Consider the following 27261-nt stretch of genomic DNA (forward strand, 5'->3'; position numbering starts at 1 on the left):
CCAATCACAAAGCACCCTGACATGTACATCCCCATGGGTATACTCTTTAACAAACATCCACACGTGAACCCTCTACACATGCACCCTAAATGTACACCCCTACACATCCACTCTTACCTTCTACACATACACTTCTACGCTTACAACCCTACGTGTACACCTCTATGCGTACACCTCTACGCGTACACTTCTATGGGTAAAGAATCTTTAAGGACCCTATATAGTTTCCCTAAACTGTGAATGCTGTTTTTTTTAAATATAATAATTTTTTTCATTAAAGCGCCAAGGAAATTTTTTGAAATGGACTGGTATTGCTGCTGCCACATTCTTTGGCATCATGACATTAAAAGTTATTAATTGCCTGTAAAGAAGCTATTCTCATTGATTCACTGCTTCTCATAGGGTACAGCATATATAAAACCTTCCATCAACTCAAAGATAGAGAGTCTGTATTATAAAATCAATACAAATATATACATCATTCTATAGATCGTTAATAAAGAAATGTACAGCACGGGGCAGTAATGGACAATGTATGTAGGTTCAGTTCACCACAATCTGTTTGAGAAAAATAATTTAGTAGTAAATAAATAAACTATTTAAAATGTTTAGACGCGCAGACGGCATGATCAGCCAGTCCTAATCAAACTTTCCATAAGTCTGTTTCGATCATTGCCATTAGACTCCTCATTCCTCCTCGCTTGTTCGGCTAACAAATACATTTCTAATGTTAAAGAAATTGGTCCATCGAGGAAATTTTTATGTCTTAGCCTGTGGTCAGTCAGAGGGTTGAATCGATATCCCCCGTCATCAATAAATTCATAGTCGAATTCGCTAGCCAAAGACTGCAAAAGTTCATCCAAGCTGATACGGTTAGAGTCATATTCGGCGATAAGTTCCCTCAATTCTGCTCTCAAGCCATTATTGCTAGGGGTGGGTGTACTGGGCCCCATGTCTTGTTGACTCCTTCGTATTCTTTTTGGGTTTATATATCTTCCTTGAGTATTATTTATTAATATCATCAGGAGAAGACCTTCAAGTAACCTATAAATAGATTCACAGAGATGATTATTATATATATATTACTTTATTGGCAATTATATCACTGAGTAACAAGTTATTCCTCCTAAATAGTTAAAGCTATGCTATAGCATAGCTCTATGCTATAGCATAGTGCTAGGCTATAGCATAGCTTTATGCTATAAGATGATTTAGACAGACGGACTGCTAGTATAAAAACTGGTCAAAATAATAAAATAAGAAAGCATTTTATTGAAGTTTGCAAACTATATTGATTAAGCATTATGAAAGTCATAACACAATTTTACTTTCTACCAGGTAATGTAAAATAAAGTAATATATAATTATACAATAATGTTATAAATAGTAACCTCAAAGAACTCATTGTCAATAGCACAAACACTTCAGGTATGCTGTATCATATTTTTGTAGTATTAAAGATTATCACAGGTATAACCTGCACAATCTTGACTACTTCTGTACATGTGCACTGTTGCGCATTAGAGTATATATTACGGGCTACGAGAAGTTGTCTAAAGCTTTTATAAAATGCTAAAAATTGATCAGAGTATGAACGTTAGTGTCTTTCTAAGATACATGCCACTCCTAGCATAACTTACCAAGTAATAAACTTCATTCCCATGACTTGTATATTCCCTTTGCACTCACTTTTAAAATCAAGTAAAATAGAGTTTTGCGAGGAGATGGCTCTTCACCTGCGCCGGTTTGTCAATGACTTGTCGCAAATTTTACGGAGTTATTTATACAGACAATTAGAGAGATGCACTTAGTGTCTTACCAAATTATTATCAACCTGTTACTAAAAATAGAAGCGACTCAAGTATTTATGCCACACTTTCTGACCAATACAAGACCGTGACATAAGGCAGAATGAGACAGCTCTCAGGCACCTCTCCCCTTCAACCTAGACGATATTTATCAATCATGGTCCACTGTCACTTATGACAGTGACACACACCGAGGGCTTAAAGGCACCAGCTATTCTTCCTGTAGATAACCAAAATGCTACACATGCTCATTGCTCATTTCATTCATTATTTTACCTGCGCTTATACCTGCAGGGTATTGGCATTAGCAACAGTGTGTAAAAAACTTGGGTTCTTATCATTTAGCTTGTTTTTGTGTTTACTTCGGTTTCTAGGAGTAAATAAAATCGGGGAACCGTAGCTCACTGAGAAATGCTGTCAAGTAATTCACCAGCTTTTAGTCAGAGAGAAGCATTTTTATCACAAAGGAAAACAATTCTCACCTTTTTGGTTGGAGTTTCTGATGTTCAAAAAGGAAAAGTGTTTTTTTTAGTAGAATCGGTACTTGCGGTTATAATTTGTCAACTGGGAAAAACCTAAAATTCTTTTGGAGCTCTAAAATGTTTGTCATCTCTGAACAATCGTCGGTTATAAAATTATATTTGTAAGCAGTTGGTTTGTGATACTAAAATCATTTAGCTGATAATTATAAATTCAGATGAGGGTAAGATTTATTTTCATCTGATTAAACAATGGTATTATTGTCATACCCATTAAAAAAATTAACCTACCAACATAAAAGACTAGCCATAAAATTAAAATAATTTTTTCAGATGTTATTTGATAAAAAGGTAAATAACACTTGACTTACTTTACAGCAAAAAAGTAAATAATACTTGCCTTACTTTACAGCAAAAAGGTAAATAATACTTACCTGACTTTACAGCAAAAGGTAAATAATACTTACCCGACTTTACAGCAAAAAGTAAATAAAACTTACCTGACTTTACAGCAAAAAGGTAAATAATACTTACCTTACTTTTCAGCTAAAAGGTAAATAATACTTACCTGACTTTACAGCAAAAAGGTAAATAATACTTGCCTTACTTTACAACAAACATTATTAAAAAACTGAAAAAACAAGTGCATTCCGATTGACTGAGTCTTAAGATATGAACTATAGAATACTGGTCAGACTTGAGTGCGTCGTTAAGTATGCCAGCTAAATCTGCTTTTACGAAACTGAATGATTGAATATTTTTTGTTTCTATTTCCTTTAAACGGCTCTGTTCTTTATTTAGCGACATACTGTTTGTTGAGGTTTTGTTAAGTCGCAACGCATGCATGTACTTCAGATAACTTGCACGAGCTCGGCTTCAATTATAACCATTAAATGCTTGCTCGCTGGGTTGTTGACAAGAAATTAGGGTGAGATCTAAATACATTCCACTTGAAATTAAGCTGTGTAGGGCACCTACATAACCTATCATTCACCAAAACCTTGGCAAGTTTATGCATTGTTCTCCTAAACTTAGCTTGCGGTGCCCGATTCTGTATGTTTTTGGCTGCGTCACAAGCAGTTATAGGATACGTATCCGCCACATTGTTATTGTCATTGTCATTTTTGTATAAAGTAAGGTCAAACCATTGTGTTTACACTGATCAAAACCACAATAGTATTAGTGAAAATGGACTTCATCGTCCATCCTCCTGCGTGTCTCATGGTATATAAACCGCTTTCCAAATTTCCAATCGGCCTGAATAAAATATTGTGAGTTTAGCATGAAGTCTTATCAGATTGTCTACCAACATAACTTAAGAAAAGCCGTTCTAAGAAAACTTTAAATAGATAATTTATATTTGTGTTTTGTTGTCTTTTTTGTTGTTATTGATGCTATTAACAAATTGACTTAGCTTAAACAAAGTTAAATATAGCAGAACAATTCTGGGAGCCTGAACACGCCTGTTGACTGTCAGACAAGTAAATTAAATGACTCTGGCAGAGTACCGTAGCTGCAAGCTGGTATGCTACTTCTTGTAGTGCTCTCTATCTGAACATCCCAGGTCTTATCTTCCTGCTAATCATAACTGTTGGCTGCGGACTTGTTATATACGCCAACTACCAGGGCTGTGATCCTGTCCAGCTAGGAGTTGTCCAATCCGCAGACCAGGTAACTGCCCTTCTCTCTCCTTCCCAGAATTCGGTTGGCAAAAAAACCTTAACAATGGCTAGAACAATTCTATCTTTAACCAGCTAGACAATTGTTCGCTTGAAAGAAACAGACTGATTCTAGTTACAATTGTAACTTATTTATTGCACCCTACAGAACTACAGAACTACAGAACTTGCAGAATTCTGCTGGTTAGGCCTGGCTCTACCAAACCTTTTGATCTAGCATTGTTAACCTTTTTTTGTAATGGCAAAAAGGAATCATAAAAAATACATCTTAGATACAGAGCTCTTACTCTGCTATCTTACTGATAGAAACAGAGCAACATCCTTCAGACTGTCTTCATGCTATGAGTACTTCTTCATGTCAAGCTCTGTCTTCATCTTTTAGTTGGTGCCACTGTTCGTTATGAAAAGTCTCGGCGCGTATCCAGGTGTACCTGGTCTTTTTGTGTCTGCAATATTCTCTGGAGCCCTTAGCACTCTGTCTTCCGGTTTCAACTCCCTTTCAGCCATCGTCCTTCAAGATATCATCAAAAGCTATTTCATGCCCAACATGTCTGAGGTACAAGCCACCCGTGCCGCCAAGGGGTTAGGTATGTTTTATAACTCTTGGTTTATCATTTCACGACTCGCTCAATTTACTTCTGACTAGCTCATGAGCTTTTCCCTAAACACCTAAACTTCCTAATCATGTTTCATTAGACTAGTTCTACTTTACTCTGATATTTACCCTGGAATACTTGCATCAAAGCTCTGTCTCTTCTAGTGTTTAACAATTGAAAACAAGGTACCTTTTAGTAGCGCTTTCCTACTGTATTTCTATTACCCACTATCCCTTCTATTCAGGCTGATTGTTGACAGAATACATTTAATCACAGTATATAAACTTACACACCAAACTTTAACAATCTTAACGTATCCATTGTTATATGCCTATCAAGGCGGATCAGCGCCATCTACAGAATGTGACATGTGAAAAGGGATTTTTTCCGGAATGCTTTCAGAGTGAGCCACGAGATAGTTATCAAATAGCTACTGTACCATGAGAGCTCTAGTTCACTTGTGGAAAAAGGTGTTCGCCTTTGATATAATTCAGTTTAGTCTAGCAACCATTTGTTATTTTAATTTGGGAACATGAAATCAAAATTTGGGGTCAAAAAATAAAGTTTTGACTTGACAAGTTTGGTATTGTTTATTATTTGCTCACATAATTCCATATTACTCCCATAATTCAATATTACTCCCATAATTCCATATTACACCCATAATTCCATATTACTCTCATAATTCCATATTACTCCGATAATTCCATATTACTCTCTTAATTAAATATTACTCCCATAATTCCATATTACTCTCATAATTCCATATTACTCCGATAATTCCATATTACTCTCTTAATTAAATATTACTCCCATAATTCTATATTACTCCCATAATTCAATATTACTCCCATAATTCCATATTACACCCATAATTCCATATTACTCCCATAATTCAATATTACTCCCATTATTCATTAGTACTCCCATAATTCAATATTACTCTCATAATTCATTATTACTCTCATAATTCAATATTACTCCCATAATTCCATATTACTCCCATAATTCAATATTACTCCCATAATTCCATATTACTCCCATATTTCCATATTACTCCCATAATTTCATATTACTCCCACAATTCCATATTACTCTCACAATTCCATATTACTCCCATAATTCAATATTACTCCCATAATTCAATATTACTCCCATAATTCCATATTACTCCCATAATTCAATATTAATCCCATAATTCAATATTAATCCCATAATTCAATATTACTCCCATAATTCAATATTACTTCCATAATTCAAAATTACTCCAAATGCTGTTGCAGTTACAAACATGCCAATGCTAACTATATGTAGATTTGCTTTTTTTGGCCAAAAGGCTTAAAGACAATGTTTGTAGAGATGCTGACTCAACCTTCTCTGCAAGACAAGGTATTCAAAATGTTGTAGATCTTTTTGAGAAAAGAGGCAACTCTCAGGCCATCAAAAGAAATATATTAACCGCCCTTGTAAACCGTATCAGTTTTATGGATTGTTGCCGAGCTTGCATTTTTAAAAGTAACTTTTACTATTTGTTTTAGCCATGGGCTTTGGAGCCCTGTGCATCGGTCTATCATATGTGGCTTCCTATCTCGGCGGTGTGTTGCAGGTATGAGTGCACTTATTCTCTTTCTTTCTTATCAGAAGTTACAAAGTCATTCTCAGCACTTCAGTTTAACTCCACTCCAGCGCTTGCTGAATTGTACAAATATTACACTTCAATAAAATTAATTCATATGCTGTTGTAAAGCAGCTAAAGTTAGCGTGTGAACTCTGCGAATTAGGTTCAGACTAATGGTATGGTCTTGGTGAGTTTATGTAGGAGCACAAGCTAGTAGAAGCTTTTAGTTAATGTCTTTGCAGTCACTCCCTAAACACCCCATCTAGATGGAACTTCCGACTTTCCATAGCATATAATTTCGTGAGACTAATTGCAAGTGAAGGCACAGAAGGGACTAGATGGCTACTTTTCTGTTGCAGGCTGCACTGGCGCTGTTTGGAATCGTCGGAGGTCCGTTGTTAGGGCTGTTTTCGCTAGCTTTCTTCTTTCCTTGGGCTAATTGGAAGGTAAATATTGACTGGCCAGCCACATCTAGTCATAACTGTTTAGTCGAGACAATTTTGATGTCAACAGGCTGAAAATCTGTCAACACGTTTAACGTGACAAGCCTCAAGTCTAAATTTGCCTGTTACAAATGAGGACTCTGAGTACTGCCCGCAGCTATTGCAAATCAATTTAAATTTTCTTACAAGGTGCAGTTGAAGCTTTTCAAATACACAAAGATAATGCGATTTCTACACAATCCAGGGCATCTATAGACTAGTTAGTATTAATCTGTGTGATTGAATGCTACTGCTTTAATCAAAGCCAATGAGCCATCTGTAACTTGTCTATGCTGGATTGTAAGCAGACAGTTTGAAATCAACAAATGAGTACATGTTTTTAAGCTCATACAATTATGACCCAAAAATTAATTGTTTTTTATAGCAGTTTGTGGTGTAATAAGACATTTTATGAATTGCAAATTAGGGTAACTGGTAACCAATAATTTTGTACCTGCTCAATGTACATCATTAACCAAAACCACCAAATTAAATTTTGATGCATTCAATACATGCACAAGACATGTGGATAAGTTGTATTGTTTTATTTGATAGGACAATTTAAAAAAATTATCAATCAGTAGAAATTCCGAAAAGACTAAATGGAAAATATACCATGTTTAGAGCCAACCTTGTCTCATCAGAGGTGCTTCCAAGGTTGCCTGTAAGGATGCCTTATTTGATTTAATGTGTATATTAACCGATCATTATTAAGAATTTAAAAAAATTAAAACTAAGCTTTTAAGCCGAAATTAGAGGAGCATTATCTCTCAATTCCTTAGTTCGCACCCGGTGAACACCCCTAATGTTAGAGCTACGGCATTTCTGCTTTCTCTGCAGTTACGCATGACACAGCTGTGATCCTTCTAAAATGCGGAGTCGTCCTATATGGGTATTTATAGAGCCTTCAAACTCGGATGTCTCTGATGTCATACAATTCAAACTTTAATCAAAACAAGTAATAAAAATATTGGTCAAAATGCGAGTTTGACCAATATTTTGAAGTGCTAACATTCGAAGTAATATAATATTGTAATAGCTGAAAACCCAAAATAGTAGGTAGCCTTTAGTTTTTGATTGGTTCGTTAGCATTCAGAGCTGATGGCTTGCTGCTGATATGATACATATTGAATAGGTGTAAACAATACAAATTGGCTGAACACAATTATATTGTATTATATTGTATTATATTGTACTAAGCAGGCTCCAAGCTTCTTTAGCCTTGGTTTTACAACCAACTAAATGGGTTTACATAATCATATTCCAAATATGCACCCAACCCAATCGTTACAAAGGCAACAAAAATTAGGTGTTCATTTGGTTCTGTTATTCTTAAACGCTTATAAAAAAGTTCTAGCTGAAAGATTTAGCTAGCATTATTTAGTTTACCAATACAAATTAAAAATGAATTTATTCGAAATGGGGGAATAAACTGAACTCATCTTTATTGCTTGAATTTTCATTAAATTAATTTTTAAAGGTTGGCAAATATGAATTAAGTTTGATTTTGTAAGTTTTGTTGTACATATCATTATGTCATAACATAATTTTATTTGTTCCTCTTTACATTGATTGACTAAAAATCCCTTTTTAATGGAAATCAAAGCACTTACACAAAACTCACTTGATGTTTGTAACACTGCTATATATATTCTATACAGGAGCTTGTAACTGCTCAAATTTATTGGTTAACTCTATAGTTGAGTTCAACTTCAAAATATTTCAAGTAATGACTAACTTTGTGACAGTTGTCTTCTCTCTAATCTGTTCCAACGGTCATGTTTATTATTGAAATTGACTAGCTAGTCTGTAGCCTCTGGTCTATTATGATGTAATATACGTTGTAGGGTGCATATGCTGGTCTATTCACGTCCCTTGCAACTACATTATGGGTCGGCCTTGGCGCTATACTTGTCTACAAACCGATAAACCCTTTAAAACCCCTCTCTGTGGAGCTCTGTAGCAATCTGACATCAGTAGCGCAGAATGTAACCATGGCAATAGAAGACACGTGAGTTATAGATTTATTTTGTAAATACGTAATCAATGAATCATGACACAAGAGAAATGACTAGCTAGTGGCAAAAAATAAAGAGCAGGCATGGAGTCAAGTGAATAACAGAAATGTCTCAGTAGTTTGCATGTGGGCAGCGATTCTTTATAAACTATTCTATGACGAGTCTGTCTGCCGCTGATGTCAGCACTTACTACGGCAGAATTCAAATTAAGTAAATATCTTAATAAATCACACCTTGTCATTGTGTGTGTCTGTGAGTTAGTCTGCGTAAATTCGCGTACTGCCACATTTTTTGACCGATTTCTTCCAATCTTTGCAAAGATATGCTTTCTTTGTGCCTTCCATCAGGTCAACAAAAATTCTTGGTTTTCCAACTTAATCTGATTTCTGTAAAGCAGCACCTTAAAGACCCACTTGTAGTTTTATCTAACTAAAAATGAAAGAAAACGATGGCATCATCAGGCTTACTGCTAGTCATATACAATTAGTTACTAAGAATATTTTGTTCATCCACTATTTATCATGGTAGTGATCATGTAGCTGTATTATTAGCTTATTAGCTATTATTAGCTTATTAGTATATGTAGCTTATTACTAGTATAATATCTGCAGTATTATATTTATAGCATATATTACTATTAATAGTTACACAAACACTCTCTTTAGCATCTTTCTATTTCTCATGTAATAAATTTCTATAACAAAATTAGAATGTGTGTTAAGTGGAACATTTTTACCAGGCGCTACAATAATTCATGCTATTACTAACCTCATGTGATGTAATAATATGGTGTTACTATCATTCTCACAAAAAATGTGAATCCTATTGTTTGATTAGCTCCACAAACAAACAGACTAATGAATAAAAAGTTCCATGGTCTGCATATATATATAATTCTATATACATGTATATATATAATATATAATTAATAATATGTATATTTATATATATATTTATATATACATGTATATATATACATATATATTTGTAAAAAATATTACGAAGAAAGTAAACTTTTAGTAATTGCGCAACAAATTTGTTTAGTGCGATGCACTCATCAGACGCAGTTGTACTAAAACGTGGTTATATATATATATATAATATATATAATATATATATATATACATATATATATATATGTTTAAGGACATATATATATATATACATATATATATATGTTTATACTGATGTTTAAGGACTGGTCCGATCCACCAGTCCTTAAACATCAGTTACTGGTGGATCGGACGGTCTGTCAAGACAGCAGGAGAAGGCAAACCAATCTTGCCATGGCTTGGATTGACTACAGAAAGGCCTATGACTCAATTCCCCATAGTTGGATACTTGAGTGCCTCAGTATGTACAATGTTCACCCTGCTCTTGTGGCATTCATCAAGATGTCAATGACCAAATGGAAGACGGAACTGGAGGCTAATGGCAAAAAGCTGGCGAGTGTACAAATTAAGCGAGGCATCTATCAAGGTGACTCCTTATCACCGCTGCTCTTCTGCATATGCCTAAACCCTCTAAGCAATATGCTGGAGGAGACTCAATATGGGTACCAGTTTAAGAGTGGCACCAAGATAAACCACCTCTTCTACATGGATGACATCAAGCTGTACGCTAACAAAGAAAGGGACATTGATTCGCTAATACACCTCACTCAGGTATACAGCAAGGACATCGGAATGACCTTCGGTATTGAGAAATGTGGAAGGCTAATTCTTAAGAAAGGCCATTCTATGCTCACAGATGGCCTAAGAATGCCAAATGGTACCATCAAAGATATAGAAGAAGGGTACAAGTACTTGGGGATTATGCAAAGCAACATCAACCACGAAGCCGAGGTACGTCACAAAGCCATTACCGAATACAAGAAACGCCTTCGGCAGGTCTTACGGAGCCAGCTCAATGCCAAGAACCAAATCATGGCAATAAATACCTACGCACTGCCAGTAATAAGATATCCAGCAGGCATAATAAAGTGGACTGAGGAAGCCATCAAAGAAACAGATATAGCAACTCGTAAACTGCTGACCATGCATGGAGCACTCCACCCAAAATCTGATACTATTAGATTGTATCTTGATAGGAAAGATGGCGGTAGGGGACTCAAAAGTGTACAGCAGACAGTGAAAGAAGAGGAGCAAAGCATCAAAGCATATGCAGCCTCCATGGCCATCTCAGATAAGTTGCTAGCTGAATTTCAATCGGCTGCTCTCACAACGGACTTACGCCCTGATGATGAGGAAATTGACTGGCATACGAAACCTCTTCATGGTGCTTACCACCAACAAATATCTAAGGTTGGCGATCTTCACCAGACATATATGTGGCTGAACAAAGGAAACCTAACGGCCAATACAGAGTCGCTAATCATGGCAGCCCAGGAGCAAGTGCTCCCAACAAGGCAACTCCAAACGAAAATCTATCACACTAGAGACGATCCTAGATGCAGACTGTGCAAAGATGCACCTGAGACCATCCAACACATCATCAGTGGATGCAGACAGCTAGCAGGGAACGCATACACTGAGCGGCATAATCATGTCGCAGGTATTGTGTATAGAAGTCTATGTGATGAGTATGGCCTTAATAAACCACAACACTGGTGGGAAACTCCTGGTAAGGTGAATGAAAATGACCGCGCTAAGACCCTCTGGGACTTCTACATCCAAACTGACAAGCATGTCCTAGCAAACCAACCAGATATAGTGGTGGTAGACAAGGAGAACAAGAGGGCTACTATAATAGATATAGCAGTACCCAATGACTACAATATAGCCAGCAAAGAAAAAGAAAAGGTAGAAAAATATCTCCCTCTTGGAGAAGAAATTGAAAAATGCTGGAATGTAAGAACAACCGTAATCCCAGTAGTCATTGGGGCACTGGGCGCAATAACACCGGCCCATAAAATGTGGCTTGCCCAAATACCAACAACAATCAACTCAGGTGAGTTGCAAAAAAGTGCGCTATTGGGAACAGCTAAGATCTTGAGACGAGTGCTCAAACTCTCAGTTCTCTGGTAGGAGACCCGAGTTAGAGCAGAATTTACCACCCATACGGGGTATCCGGGGTGAGGAAACAATTTTTTTTATATATATATATATATATAACTTGTATATATATATATATATATAATATATATATAAATATATATATAAATATATATATAACTATATGTATATAACTATATGTATATATATATGTATATATATATTATATACAAGTATATATATATCTATATTATATATATATTATATATATATGATATATATATAACTATATGTATATATATATTATATACAAGTATATATATCTATATTATATACATGTATGTTTAACTTTTTACTGACATTGATAATCATCAACAAAATGACGTTTTCAATACATGCCAAACATAGAAAAAATAGACAAATGCCAAAAAGTAGGAAAAATAAAAAGACAGAAATCAAGAAATATTAGGTGAGTTAAACAAATGTGTTTTGAAAGTTGGTTATCTAATAGCATAGCGAAGGAATCAGATTAGTGAATTGAAGGTTGAAGTAACAGAAAGTTCATAAACTGAAACATACCATGGTGGATGTAGTAGGTTGGTGTCACGAAATAGAAAATGATGTATGTCATATATCTGGTGGTAGGCTAACCAATTTTATAGATGAATAATAGCTATACCGCGCAGCAGCGCGTAAAAATTTAATGAGGAGACAACTCTAGTAACAACTTTTTCATTTCTTTTTTAGGCCTCCAATAGCGGACTGGTATGCTACCTCTTACCTATACTACAGTATTATTGCTATCATCGTGTGTGTGACTGTCGGCATGTGTGTTAGTTTGGCCACAGGTGAGTTCTTTTCAGCAACAAATAATTGATGACTTACTTTTGAAAAGCATCCTTATATATTACTAGTATAGGTGCTCTGGTTTTGGACACCCTAGCTGATCCAAATACTGATCCTATCTACTTGAAAATAACCTGATACAAATATTTGGTGTTGCATGATATTATTTTAATTTTAATAAAGCAAATATAAATATATGAATATAAATAAATTTTAATGTACATCTCTATTTGTTCAAAATTTAATTTGACCTTGTAATGATAGTAAATAAAAGTATCACTCTGTATTCTTAACCTTTAAATCTATCGGCTTTTTTGTTTGATATACAATTTAGCAAAATCTGTAGAGATTTCTGATTGATAAAAAACTTGTGACTTGTTATATTTTTGACAGCATTTGCTAACATACTATATCCATGACTAATAGTGGTATTATGGAAATTATCTCTGGTTTCAAAGTTAAGAAAATTCCAGGTGCTCGATTGTATCAGTGTATGAGTGTATGAGTGCTGAAACCAATAGCAGGACCGGGGCATCTCTAGTCATTACACACAAAAAATCCAACATTAGTCTTTGCAAGTTTTACACTATTCCACGATAGAAAATCCGCACTCTTAAAAAAATAATTTATAAACTTTTTCTCATGTGACAAGCGCATAATCGAGGCATAATCTAGCCTCATCTTGTAAGCATAACTTCGTGCACGTAAAAATCTGTAATTGAAAAATATTTATCCATCGCTATCTTCTCATGCTGTTTGCTAATTGCAGGTCCAGAAAACCCAAGAGAAATGGATCCAAGGCTGATTACACCAATACTGGCTAAAATATTCTGCTGTGTGCCAGACAAGCGAAAGCAAGCTTTATGGTGTGGAGTGCCGCATGATAAGGTGAGTTACCACTTTTCTTGTATAAGGTTTAACTCTCATGCAAGTCTTTAAATGCGATTTTTAATGTTGATTAGTTACCATGGTTACTTTACGTATCAAAGTTTTAGATTTTAACCTACATAAGCTGTGTTTGCGGCTAATGAAAAGTTTTAACCATAGACATAGTTTAACAGGCTTGTCAGTATGGGCTGTTTGCTGACACGAGTATCCATTTTGCTTGCTCATATGGCAATTGACAAATACATCTATGACAACATGAATTTAATTACTCGATAAAATAGTTGAAATTTGGTTTGAAAAAAGACAGAAGTTTACATTAATAAAAACTCCGATTTGATCGCTGCCACATGTCGCCAGGTTGATTACTAGTGACACGTGTATGATTAATAACTACTGTAGATTAAATGAGTTAACCTGGCGCTACCTGCTAGCAACGAAGGCGTGTGACCAGTATTCTTACTCAGTTGTTCGCTCAACAAGATTAACTAGTTTGTGAGCTTATCATGCAAGAACAAGTTTGGTCTGCAGGTCGAAGAAAAGAATGATGAAAAAGAGCAGATGGAACCCATGGCAACCGTCGCCTTCCACCAGAATGGCCATATTAATGAAGAATCTGTTTCTGAAAAACTATAACATACCTCCTCTCCATGGATTTCTTATCTTTATTTTCTAACCTGGTCTTCCTTAGAATCTACACATTCTTAGCAATCAAACCGTGGACCTCACTCTAGGAAAAGAAACCGTGCAGGGTGGTGGGAGTTTAACCGCAAACAACTATCATTAAATGCATCAGATTGCTAACATTTCCTTATATGCCAAATATAAAACGATTTACGCAAAGAACGTACTCTATTTCTATAGTCTAAAGAAAATGGGTTATTCAACAGTTTGTAGGTAGGCATAACAATCATAGACACTTGAATGAAAAGAAATATAAGCCAGACCTTGAAAAAATCATCTGGCTCTTAAGTAGAACTTTTAACACGAGAGGAAAATCCAAATACTAAAATTGCAATCTAACTACATTTCTGAATGAATTACTTCTCAAAGCAACACAAGTGAACATAATTTGAAATTACTAGTATAGAAATCTGCTGCATCAAATTCAGCAAAAAAAGCCCTCTGTATATCGGCAAAAACAAATGAAGCTAGTAATATATACAGCGCAGGGCCGAAAAATAAATTGAAAATATAAGTAAAAGAGCGGATAACAAACATAGAGTAAGGCGGAAGAAGCTTGTGGAGATTAGCAGCTCACAAATAGGAAAACTATAGAACATATAAAGATAACCTAAATATAGGACATTGTCTTCTAAAAAAATATTGCAGGATATTATGATGTTACTTGACAACTGCTTCAAATAGCGTGTGAAGTGTAAAATCACAAAAGTGCTGACATCCCTTGCGGAGACAACAACGTCACAACCGTTGATAGGGTAGGAACAACATCACAACCACTGATTGGGTAGGAAGTCAATTGAGCAGAGATGATCCCCATGCATCTTGAGCAGCTGTAAAGAAAGCAAATCCCTTAATTAGTGCCATACATAAACCTGTGATTATTAGGAGTTGGAGTTCAGCAATAGATAGTAGGACAGCAGAGGGCAGGAGGTTCAAGTATTTATTGTTAACTTTTTTCAGCTGTGGAACGAATGAAATAAAACGCAATGTATTCTTAGAAAAATGTCTGCTCCAACATACGATAGTTTTGACATACAAACCGCATATCTGAACGGATTAACCTTCTATTAGGTGATTGCACTCTATTTTAGTACAGTAAATAAAAAATGATATTAAACAAATCTGTAATTTCTAGCTTTAAAAAATTTTTTGCTTTTGCCTTTATCAGCAATTAATCTCTGCACATCGTACGCAAGTTTTAAAGATTGTCCATTACAAATTTGTTTTTATTTAAAAAAATTCATACAAAGCAGAAACTTCATAGCTTTACAATGACCTTTTACTTTACGGGACACAAATAAGCTAAGAAAACAATTGCTATTAATTCTGCATAATATTCCGTCTATCTGTATCAAGTTCTGTTCAAGTTTTTTTAAAAATTTTCATTGGATACTGATACAATTTAGCAACTGAAGCCAAAGGATGTCTCAATTTCTATTCACTATTGCTTTAAGCAAGAGTATTTTAACGAATGTAATGACCATTTGCCCAAGACATCCATGGTATTTTAATTACTATATAACTGGAAACTGGTTTAATAAAAAGACAAACACTGAGATTAATGTATATATATAAAAGGTATACAATAATATACAATGATATTCGTTAATAAACTGAGATACTAGCTAGCAAAGTGTGAACTGAAAACATGGGTGCACCTACAATTTCCTGATGAATCACTAACGTGTACAGCCATTGATGAGCTGACCTATTGATCCCTGATGGCTCAATAAGCGATTCAACCAATACATGAACTGCCATTTGAAAGGTTATTTTGATCCAGCCACAACAATGGTGAAAAACTGCAGCGAGCGAGCGGAGGGAGGTACACACAACAGCAATGATGCATTGGAATGACACATGAAAATACATGGATTGTCGTTTCTTCCATAGATTGAAGATTAAGATTAATCAGTGTTCTGGAAGGTTCTCGATGAGAACATGATATAGGATAACGTGTCAGCCTTGAGATATGATTAAAACTATGAAAACATGAGTCATAACATTAGGTAGCACTTGTAACCTAGTGACGAGCCTGACCAGTCTCTGACTGCTCCGAGCTGACAATAATTTAGCACCAACCTTATTCTACTTCTTGGCCTGTATGAGGGATCGGAGCTCAGACTCTGGCAAAGAAAGACCAAGAGGTTGCTGCAGTTTCTCCAGGTCACTTTCCGCTTGGTTAAGTTTCTGTCTCAGTCCATTGTAGTGCTCTACATCATAGCTGTTCTTCTTGGCCAGCTTGTGCATGTGCAACAAGAAAGCCCGGTTTTTTACTTCTGGGAAGAAAGGCTCCTATAAAAGAAGACAACTCCTTGAATAAGAGAATAATATCTCAACTTGAAAAATTAAAAAAGCATTTGGCAAGAACTTATTAAGTAAATACAGTCAATGTTATGATGAGAGCACAACTACTTGCTTACCTGCCTAGTAAGTACAAAGTAGGCGAAGAGAGCGATGGAGGTACCATAAGTAACGAAGTAGGTGACAGGCTCCATGATGTCCCACGAGTACTCCCACCATGTGAGCCGAGCGAGGAACCCAAACTGAGCCCCCATGAGACTGAGGCTGAGCCATGTCTGCATGTTGGTTCTTTGCTCTGATTTCGCCAACATCTCTGCCTGCAGCTGAAGAGGTAAAGAGAAATGCAAGTAGCAACGAGAGAGCTAAAATTCGAGGCTAAGCTGACAGAGAGCCTTGTTAAGAAATGAACTGATACAATGATTAGAATGAAAAGTCACGAGACGAACATTTTTCAAGAACGGACACGTAAAATTCGTTTCACTAGATCAACTTTTTATCAGACATCAAGGCATAGACTGATGCGAGGCAAGTTTTTGTTTCACTTAAGAAACCCTAACAACCAGTGATATAAGTTTACGCTGTTCCAATAATAATAATCTCTACGATTTTTTCAGCTAAAAATTCAATCTTTACTATAATAAGAGCCACTTCTGCTCGTTCGTCCAATACCACAATCAAAGGTTAGAAAAAAGATTGCACCGAATGGGATTTGAACTCATGACATTTGGCTTAGCAGCCTAACACTCTTACAGCTGGTCCAATTGTTCACCTTTCTAGCACATTAGAATAATTGTGCACATTCTTATTCCCTGCGCTTTATTGGCACACCTGATAATCTTCAACGTCAGACAAGACTGCCATAATAGTAGTAATAGTAAAAAATATTTGTTCACAAACATAGCTTTGATGTTTGTTTTTGAAATGAGGACCCTATAAACCTAAGAAACAGTAGCCAGTATTACTATGATTGACCAAAACTACTAGTAACAAGGTATCAACTCTACTCATGCAGTAATAACTCAGTAATAATCCTCTAAGACAAGCTAATGATTGGTCTAATCAATCTTTTAATGAAAACAGCAACACGCATATACATTATTCTTTAAATATCTGTATATACGTACAGTCAAAACCTTTACATAAAGCAGTCATTCATTTTGTGAATGGTTCCATGAGTTACATCCACCAAATGTAGGAGCAAATATTTCTACAGAAATCGACTGTAATTTGTGTAATTCATTCCTAAGCACAAAAATATCTTAACTTTTGCATAGCAATAAAGTGAATGCATTATATTATTCTAGCTCAAAACTAAACTAAACTCAGAAGAAATTAAACTGATAAATTAATAATTGGTAAAAAAGGTTTTATTATTAGTTTACTTCAGAGACACGTGAGTGGAAGTGAAGGCTGAGTAATCTCTATATTTGGATAGAGGTGGTGATCAAGGTATGTAATGTAACTTACTGCTACTTCCTGTAACTTACTGTAACTTAGTCTAATTCAAACAGGCTAAAGTTGAAACAAATAGGGCCTATATTCTTTTATAATTTTATATTTTTCGCGTTTTAGTCAATTCCATTTTCGCCAGCCGCTTTCACCTATGAAACTGTTATGGGTTCAAAATGATATTCTTGCTAAAATTTGACCTCGTATGATGGAAATTAATAAGTTGAGGTTATGATAAGTGAACGCGTGACGGTGTTGTTTTGTTATCTACATAACTTAAAGAGATTCGTTGTCAACAACGGCATCTGTAATAACTATTCTGTAACTCTGCGCGCTCATTACTAACATTTATAATAATTATTGGTACTTTGGCGGTCTCAAGTGCGTTGAAAGACTGTCATGAGTGCCAGAGCAGCATGTGAAGCACATGTAGCCATGTGAAGCACAGAGAATAAGTATACGCAAAATAATTCTAAAATTCTGGAAGGCGAATGATTGGCATATGTGGTAGTGCGCCGGGTGGCAAGCCAAATGTCTTTGGTTCGAATTCTGTTCCATATAACCTTTTTTTTCGAAAATCCAAGTGTGGCTTAGGACAGACAGGGCTCCTATTATAGTAAAGTTTATCAATTAATAAAAAAATAGAAGACAAAACAATGTATAGCCTTCTATATCATGCTTTGTTTAAAGGTTGACTTGCAACAAAATTCACATTACAGTTATTTGATATCAAAAGATTAACCATGTCTTACTCTGGTGTGTTGTAGGTGCAAAATATGTGGGAATGTGATTACAAGCTTTTGAAAGCTAAAAAACGAACAGTTAATCGCAGCCACACGAGACTGCCGTAATTTGGATTCTCTTTCCAAAACAGCTCAAATGTGACGTGGCTGTGGTAGATGGTTTCTGTTGACACTTTCATGCAACCTTATTCGTCGAAATATTTTCACAAATATACTTCACGCATTCAATAAAACCATGTCTATTGTCCTTACGCGTCTGTTTTATCGTCATTGTAATGCTGTCACTTTTAGCAGTGATATCTTACAACTCACTGTAAAAATTCATTTAATTTTTTAACTTTACCTCGAAGGAGTACATATCATTGTCTGATAATCATGACGAGCCTGTTGGTCATCTGTGATAATCGAAAAGTGCTGCAGAAATTATTTGCGAAGTATTGGGTCACATGATCAGATTACGACTTGACGATTTGATCAAGCCGAAACAAAACTGTAAAATAGCGAGCATCTATATTTGATACGGGGTCTTCGGTAAAACCCGAAGTGTTTGTCATAAACTATTGCTACGATAAGTCTATATTGAGCTTTTTATTGGCCTTTCAATTCACGTGAGAACATCACGTGACAAGACAATAACCAAACTGTCATGGCTACGTCAGAGAAATAAACGGATTTCAATCTACGGCAGCTTTTCGTTTTTGAGCTTTTAAGAGCTTGTAATCACCTTTCCACATATTTTGCACCTACAACACAACAGAGTAAGATATGGTGAATCTTTTGATACCAAATAACTGTAATGTGAATTCTGTTGCAAGTCAACCTTTAAAGGTTGACTTGCAACAAAATTCACATTACCGTTATTTGATATGAAAAGATTCACCATGTCTTACTCTGGTGTGTTGTAGGTGCAAAATATGTGGAAAGGTGATTACAAGCTCTTAAAAGCTCAAAAACGAACAGAAAATCGCAGCCACACTAGACCGTCGTAGTTTGGATTCCCTTTCCAAAACGGCTCAAATATGACGTAGTTGCGAGAGATGGTTTCTGTTTACACTTTCATGCAGCCTTATTTGTCGAAATATTTTCACAAATATACTTCACGCATTCAATAAAACTATGTCTATTCGTCTTACGCGTCTATTTTATCGTCATCGTAATGCTGTCACTTTTAGCACTGATATCTTATAACTTACCGTAAAAAATCGTTAAACTTTTTAATCTTACCTCGAATGAGTACATATCATTGTCTGATAATCATGACGAGCCTGTTGGTCACCTGTGATAATCGAAAAGTGCTGCAAAATTATTTGCGAAATACTGGGTCACATGATCACATGTCAGATTACGACTTGACGATTGAATAATGCCGAAACAAAACTGTAAAGTAGCGAGCATCTATATTTGATACGGGGTCTTCGGTAAAACCCGAGGTGTTTGTCATAAACTAGTACGACGATAAGTTTTATATTGAGCTTTGTATTGGCCTTTCAATTCATGAGAGAATATACGTGACAAGACGATAACCAAATTTCGTGGTTACGTCATCGAAATAAGATATTCCAATCTACGGCGGCTTTTCGTTTTTGAGCTTTTAAGAGCTTGTAATCACCTTTCCACATATTTTGCACCTACAATACAACAGAGTAAGACATGGTGAATCTTTTCATATCAAATAACGGTAATGTGAATTTTGTTGCAAGTCAACCTTTAAGAGTTGCATCTCGTTTAATAGAGAAGATGACTCCTGTTTTCTCATACCTATTGATGAATTTTTTATTATTATTCGTGAATAGGATGTTTTAAATGCTCTTGGAGGCTTCTTTAATTACAATTTATTGTTCATTTCCATCAGTTTTGCTAATAAAATGTCTTTTTTTTAGAAATTTTAGTTTTTTTTAAACTACTTTGTATGTCAACATGAATACTTGCTTAAATTCTTATGTAAATGTGATTATAAGTGAAAGTTGTATAGAGCAGAAAGAGACACACCTTGTCGTAGGGTTCAAGCTCATGTTTGAGAGCATCAATAGACTGCAAGAGCTCCTGTTCTCTGCTGGCATGCCACTCAGAGAGGTGCATCTGGGTATAAAGCTGGGACACAAGCTCTTTCACATGGATTATGTCTTTACTCTCATCCCCACTCAACTCTTCAACATACAGGAGGAACTCATGCTGAGACTGAAATAACCGGACTCACCTACCAGTGACCACCTACATGACAGCGGTGATGGCAAATAGGGACAGGAGCTTGGAAGGAAAATGAAAAACAATTTCTCTATGGGTCTAGAAGTTAATATCAGAGGTAATAAAATTTATCACAATTAATCACTATCTTACCAATGTCTGGTGGAGTTATAGCAAACTTTTTAGAGTTGATGACCAGGTCAAAGTCTTCCTGCAGCAAGAGGTCAATTGTTGTTGCCTTGGCTATTCTTGAACCGTCTAAAAAGTGAGTGATAGCTTAAATCAAACAATTACTATGCCCATAACCATCTATCTATACATATATAAATATTTCAGCATTTGTTTGTCTGTCATCTGCCTGATGTGTGTCCAGTTTTAGCGATAAAATTATAATAATGGAAAGTTAGGTTTGCACTGAAATTGAACTCAGCACCTCCAGTTCTGCAGGCCGGCACGCTATCCATGACGTTACGCGTCTAACTGGCCATACTATAAAAGAATTGTACCCATCACACTTATTACCCCTACCAATCTTTAATGTCGATTAGTTAAAATAACACACTTCACGCATGAGCAAGCATGATTGAAGATCATGATTGGATGAGAGATTGGAACGCAATCTTTTTTCTAATGCTGGCTTTATATGGACAGACACGGCTCTCATTATAGTAAATACTTAGACTAGCTTAAGTTACTCAAGTTCAATAGGTAAAGAAACTTGGCCAATTAAAAGCAAAATTTCGAAGCGAAAACTTTTTATTACCAGTGCAATGCCGAGCATTCAGTTAGTCTTAAATATGAGCCAACCTTCTTTACTAATGGTAAAAGTTGGTACTGACTCAGAGGGAAAACAGCAACACTACAATTGTGAACACACCACGACTGACCCTGAACTGCTATAAGTAATAAAAAGATGCCAGCTGTGGATGTCTAAAGGAGTGACCACAGCAACCGAAGACAAGCTTTTGACGACACCAGCTGCAATTAAAAAGCAGTTGAAGTAACCAGATTATAAAAAATTGCAATAGAATGGCTACAGCCATGTTGAATTTGATTCAGCCGGACAGACGTAACCTAAGTTACTCATTTGATTGGACAACATGTTATTAACGAATGCAATATTCACTTTATTCCTTGTCATCATAATGATGCGTTCATGAGGCATCATCCATGAACTGGTTACAAGCTGAGTGAAAAAGCAAACTAATAGAATTGTGACACCATAAAACAAGAAATGAGTATTCATTTCCAGCGTTTGAACTCATTTGGTTATAAACTTTGTTGCTTTAGCTGAAGGTTATGCACTTCAGCAGCTTTATTTCCACTGCTGGCTTCACTATGGCTCATGAATGGCACTATGATGCCAGCCCGCTGACTCCGGGTCAAAGCATGGCTTCTAGGGATGATTGATGGGTGTGATAGAAATCTGCACAACAGTCATAGATTTACCCTTTTTGTAGACAGATATGTTCTCTATTCCTCTATCTTCTTCAGAGACCATGGTAAGGAATGAGCCTACGGTGTCAGTCAGTGGTCTAAGGGTAAATAGACACTTCTCATCTCTTGAAGGAAGCATTACTTTTATGGTTGGGTATCCATTCATGTACAAGACTGTAGTCTCTGCAATAATATGACACACTTTAGGAGAGGCTAAATTGGAGATGCAGTGAACATGCAGTAAACATGATACCTCTATAGTTCAACATCGCCCTATAGCCTTAGCTCAACAAATAAGGTGTGGTATGTGTATCATCGCGTATTAAATCAGTGTTGAACTCCAAATTATCAGCCCAAAACATTCCCTCGCTAGTGTCATCCTGTAGCCTTATCATTGTTGCTCAGTTCAACCTTTCCTTTCCACAAGATATTTGCTGGCTGGTGGTAGTTTTAGAACTTTGATGAGCAAGTTTTATCATAATACATTGCCTGCTAATGCTAATTCTATGTGTGGAATCCCAACTACCCAATAGAGCGGTGTTTCATCTATGATTCATAAATTAAAAGTGAACACAATATACATCAGAGTTTGTTTGCCATTTTATTTTCAATGCAAGCTAACACATAATTTAGATGAGAGACTTGCTATGGAATAGAAGAGTGTCCTCAGGCAGATACAAGGCTGATATACGCTGATATGTGTAAAAGCCTGCAGGCAATTGCTATGCAGTAGTCTGGAGTTGACTGACCCTTAACATTTCTCTAATTACCAGCGTGCATGCTGTAAGCAGAATATAGATAGGAAGGCATCTTAGCATACCCTAGGGCACTTATGTATTCGCGTCATCTAACTTTCACATTTTCGCGTAGTCATCCTTTCGCGAAAATTTCATGAGCGAAGCTAAACTATCTTAACAAACGAGCAAAAGCGCGAAATTAAATAGCTTTGTTCATTGATAGTCCAAGAAACAAATGGCAGCAAGCGATCAAATTGCATTATCGATCTCGCCCACACATTTCTACCTGCGGTTCACAAATACAAACTAGTCCTAAATTGAAAAGTTTTTCTCACCAGTGAACTGGATCTGAGGAATCTAATTATGTTTGTTCCGCTGCATTTATTTTCACATCACTATATTTTCGCACTCATCAGAGCCGAGAAATTGAGTTGCAGCAAAATTTTACTCCGTATACTACTCACGAAACTAAATACTAGCGAAATATAAGTGTCCTAGGGTAACTAGAAACAGAGACAGTGAGCAAGATGCCTGAGAGAAACGTTGGGAGTGATGAGAGAAGAGATAATACTATCTACACACTAATCTGTAAGACAATTTGGTTTACTAAACCTACTGTAATAGTCTCTGTACCAGCGTAATATTCTAGTCTCAGTTAAAATGATAAGCCCTCGCTCTACATCAGCCCTTTTGTAACAGTCACTACTGATCTCAGCTGATATCCAAGAAGACAGTGCTAATTGACTGACCTATACACTGCTAGACCGTGGATACTGATGTTTGACTAACCAGTGCGTTGACTAAGGAGAGATGGTATTACTAATAGATAGAAATTGTTTACAGGTCACATCCAAGCAGAGTATCGCTGTGTACACAGGATATTGTTGTTACACGAACATCACGACATCATTTGAAGATTACAGAGGGTTGAACCTAGAATATGTAGGCTACATGTGTTCATGCTGAGCTACACTGAGCACTACTTTATACATCTTCAAAGATGTAAACGATCAGTCAAGGTTGAGATATACATATCATAGGGTAGAGATAAGAAGGGATGAGAGAGAAGGATCTTCACTGACCATTGTGTGAACTAGCCCTAGTAATAGTAATGTTTCTACAGTCTGAAAAATCATTCTGGCACGAGCTACCACTGAATAAGCTACCACTATATGTTTGACCCAAAATTTGACTGCAACGCATCATCTAATCTAAGCACAAGGGAATACAAGGTCATTAGAACTCCTATTATTCTACTGTCTAGACTCTAGTGTAAAGGAAGTGAGAAATCTATGCATAACTTCATATAGTAATAATTGAGAACCTGGGACAGTGTAGCGATGTCTATACCTCTGGGAATACCACAGCACAAGGATTATAACTCATTAAATCAATGAACAGCTGATTTCCTAATAGGAAATCTCTACATACTCAATTAATGTCTATAGGACGTCAGGAACAGGCGATACCAAATAATTACAGTTCCCAATTGATTACTACTTGACTGAAACCAAACGAAACTAAAAAAACAATTCTGTCATGTATGACATTCTGTCATATCTGTAAGCTGCACAAAGAGAAGCGATAAATTTTCCACAGTAATCTAGACAGTATGCAAGCTCACCATAGGTCTATCATCCAACATACCTTCATCTTCATAGGAAAGTCTTGATACACAATAAGCTCTGTTAGTGGGGCTGTACAGACTCCTAGTGTATCCTAGTTTGGAAGCTTTGTGCACCTAAAAGTTGGTGAGGAAGAGTAATTATAACTACGAGTCGTCGTAGTAGGCATTACCTTGACACTGTCTAGTGGTTGGATGGTCCTTATGTTAGCATGTTAATAAATACAACACAAGAAGGCTGGTGACAGGGGAGGAAGAGGATTCTCAATTCGAGTAAATTGAACAAGACTTGGAATTGTAAACTGCAATGGTAGACTGAGATGATAGATTGAGATGGTAGACTGAGTGATAGACTGAAACGGTAGACTGAGATGGTAGACTGAGACGGTAGACCGAGACGGTTGACCGAGACGGTTGACTGAGATGGTAGACCGAGATGGTAGACCGAAACAGTAGACGAGACGGTAGACTGAGACGGTAGGCCAAGACGGTAAACCGAGTGGTAAACTGAGTGGTAGACCGAGACGGTAGCCCGAGACGGTAGCCCGAGACGGTAGACCGAGACGGTAGACTGAAATGGTAGACCGAAATGATAGACTGAGATGATAGACTGAGATGATAGACTTGGATGATAGACTTGGATGATAGACTGAGATGGTAGATTAACATAAACCTGCGTCTCTTCATCACTTATAATAGCCTGTAACTGGTACATATTATATGCTACATCATGCTTACTTTAGGCAGCAGCAACTACAACTCTTGCTAAACAACATTGCTATTATTCCAATATTCTGACAATGGTTCCAGCTACTTCATTTATAGTATTTTTAAAGATAACATAAACCGGTGCATCAGTCTGTCATTCTACCCAATCATATTTATGCATGATTTAAATGGAAATGTCCAAAGTGAAATCAAAACTGTTTTTGAGAGTCGAGATTGTACCATTTTAATATATTTGAAAAGTTAGTCATGTGGAATGCAAGATAGCCTTGTTGAACAGTTCAGTAGCACAAAGAAAAATTATTAAACCGCTGGGCTGGACATGAAAAAAGATTGGTTTAGTATACCCTGAGGAGGGCAATCAGCAATAAACAACTTGAGGCTCAGGTGAATATGTGTTGATAGTGTGTAGCTTATCGAGAGATTGACAGTTGAAATCTTTAGTGAAGAAGTATTTTTTGGTTGTGTTGGTTTACAATGCACAACATTTGATTAAAGGAAATTTCATCCCATAATGAAATTGTTAAAATCAATGTGTGACCAAAGATTGTGTGATTTAAGATTTTTTTAAACAGTTGTTCTAAAGTTGCTAAAATGCCAGGTATAATACGGGAGCAAGGTACAAAGAGTTTTAATTTGGAGTGTCCATTCTGAACAATTAGCAAATTACAATAATACTGAGCATAAAGAGAAGTAGCTATACAAAATGAAACAACAAAGGAAACACAAGCACGCCATAAGCAAGACTGGGAACAAACATCTATTGGATGTGACAACAAATTTTATTACCCACAGAAATTTACATATTCATTGGGTCCAGCTGGTGTGTCACCACACAAACTAGTCCTAAAAATTAAAACGTCCAGCATGTTTGCGGCGCCTCTTCTCTCCAAACTACCAGCACTCTTATGCTGCCGTAAAAAGGATACTACTGCTGCTAGTGCAAAGCAAAGAATAATAGTGGTTTATATAAGCTATAAAGCGCATCTCAATTGCAGCAGCTACGACGAGTATCGAGTATTAAAAATATAACATCATTTTAAAAATAGCAATGAAAAGTTGAAAACATAAATTACAAACTACTTCGCTCTAGGCAAAATAACTATGTATACAATTGCAAAATTACATGGCACAGCTCAAGTGAAAAGTTGTTTTCTTCTCAATATCACTTAGTTTAATGTTTCAGAATTAATTAACACTTCGTCAATTCCAGACAACAAGTTTACGTTTACATCAATTGCTTCGCTTAAAAACAAATTTTTGATAAGCTACCTAATTTGTTAGTAGAGGATTGAGTTTAAGATTTAGTATTCCTTGTGAGAAATGGAGCTAATATGAACATCAGTAAATCGCAAACCTACCTGGGTGTGTTTCAATATAATCAAAACATTTTTAAGCAACGTTGGTCTATAGTTTCAGGCTTTCTGAAAGATCATTATTGCAACACTTGCTAACACTATTTCATGCTTTTTGGCTCACCTGTGTCAACCCATAAAGATGAAAGATTATATTTTGCACACAATACCAAAAGCTTTTAGATGTGTCAAGCACACAAAGTATTTTACGCATAAAAGATTGTTGCTAATAAAAATCTTACCATCACACCCAATTTATTTCGGTAAGCATCATGTTGTGTCGTACGACATATCAGTCTTCCTAAGAGCCCAATGTTTGACTTCAACATGTCAATCCTTAGCGGTTTGTAAGATCCAGGAATTTGTAATATTGTTTGTGTTGCATTCACAGCAGATCACAGGAAAAACCCACTAAAACAGTCATTTGCTACAATCCAATAACATATCGTACCATCAACAAACACAAAAGTTATATACGTATTTAATAGTAAATTATTATTAGTTTGTTTAAATCAGTTTTCCGGTTTGCGGAATGAATCGTTTCCGTATCTATGTTTACGTTTTGCAACAGCCATAGTATAAGAACGCTTTAATTCGACTGAACAGTCTCAATG

General features: G+C 36.1%; 2 protein-coding genes across 2 annotated transcripts in view; one reads left to right on the top strand and one right to left on the bottom strand.

Annotated features, from left to right (window-relative positions):
* LOC137392836 (sodium-coupled monocarboxylate transporter 2-like) overlaps window positions 1–14900 on the top strand; it is a 47110-nt gene extending 32210 nt beyond the window's left edge. The window contains exons 9-16 of the mRNA XM_068079169.1: window positions 3829–3958; window positions 4349–4553; window positions 6101–6168; window positions 6540–6626; window positions 8510–8673; window positions 12421–12521; window positions 13289–13407; window positions 13936–14900. Of these exons, the coding sequence (XP_067935270.1) occupies window positions 3829–3958; window positions 4349–4553; window positions 6101–6168; window positions 6540–6626; window positions 8510–8673; window positions 12421–12521; window positions 13289–13407; window positions 13936–14040 (979 nt within the window). The 3' untranslated portion in view covers window positions 14041–14900. The remainder of the gene's footprint in view (window positions 1–3828; window positions 3959–4348; window positions 4554–6100; window positions 6169–6539; window positions 6627–8509; window positions 8674–12420; window positions 12522–13288; window positions 13408–13935) is intronic.
* LOC137392838 (calcium uniporter protein, mitochondrial-like) lies at window positions 14238–27195 on the bottom strand. The gene is made up of 8 exons (XM_068079174.1): window positions 26890–27195; window positions 24590–24683; window positions 22218–22388; window positions 20922–21026; window positions 20574–20731; window positions 16512–16715; window positions 16171–16383; window positions 14238–14918 (listed from the first exon to the last, which is right to left on the bottom strand). Exons 1-7 carry the CDS (start codon window positions 26974–26976, stop codon window positions 16177–16179), a joined length of 1026 nt encoding a protein of 341 aa, XP_067935275.1. The 5' UTR covers window positions 26977–27195; the 3' UTR covers window positions 14238–14918; window positions 16171–16176.
* Window positions 27196–27261: the final 66 nt, after the last annotated feature.

The sequence above is a fragment of the Watersipora subatra genome, chromosome 4 (genome assembly GCF_963576615.1).
Source record: "Watersipora subatra chromosome 4, tzWatSuba1.1, whole genome shotgun sequence".
NCBI classification, from domain to species: Eukaryota; Metazoa; Bryozoa; class Gymnolaemata; order Cheilostomatida; family Watersiporidae; genus Watersipora; species Watersipora subatra.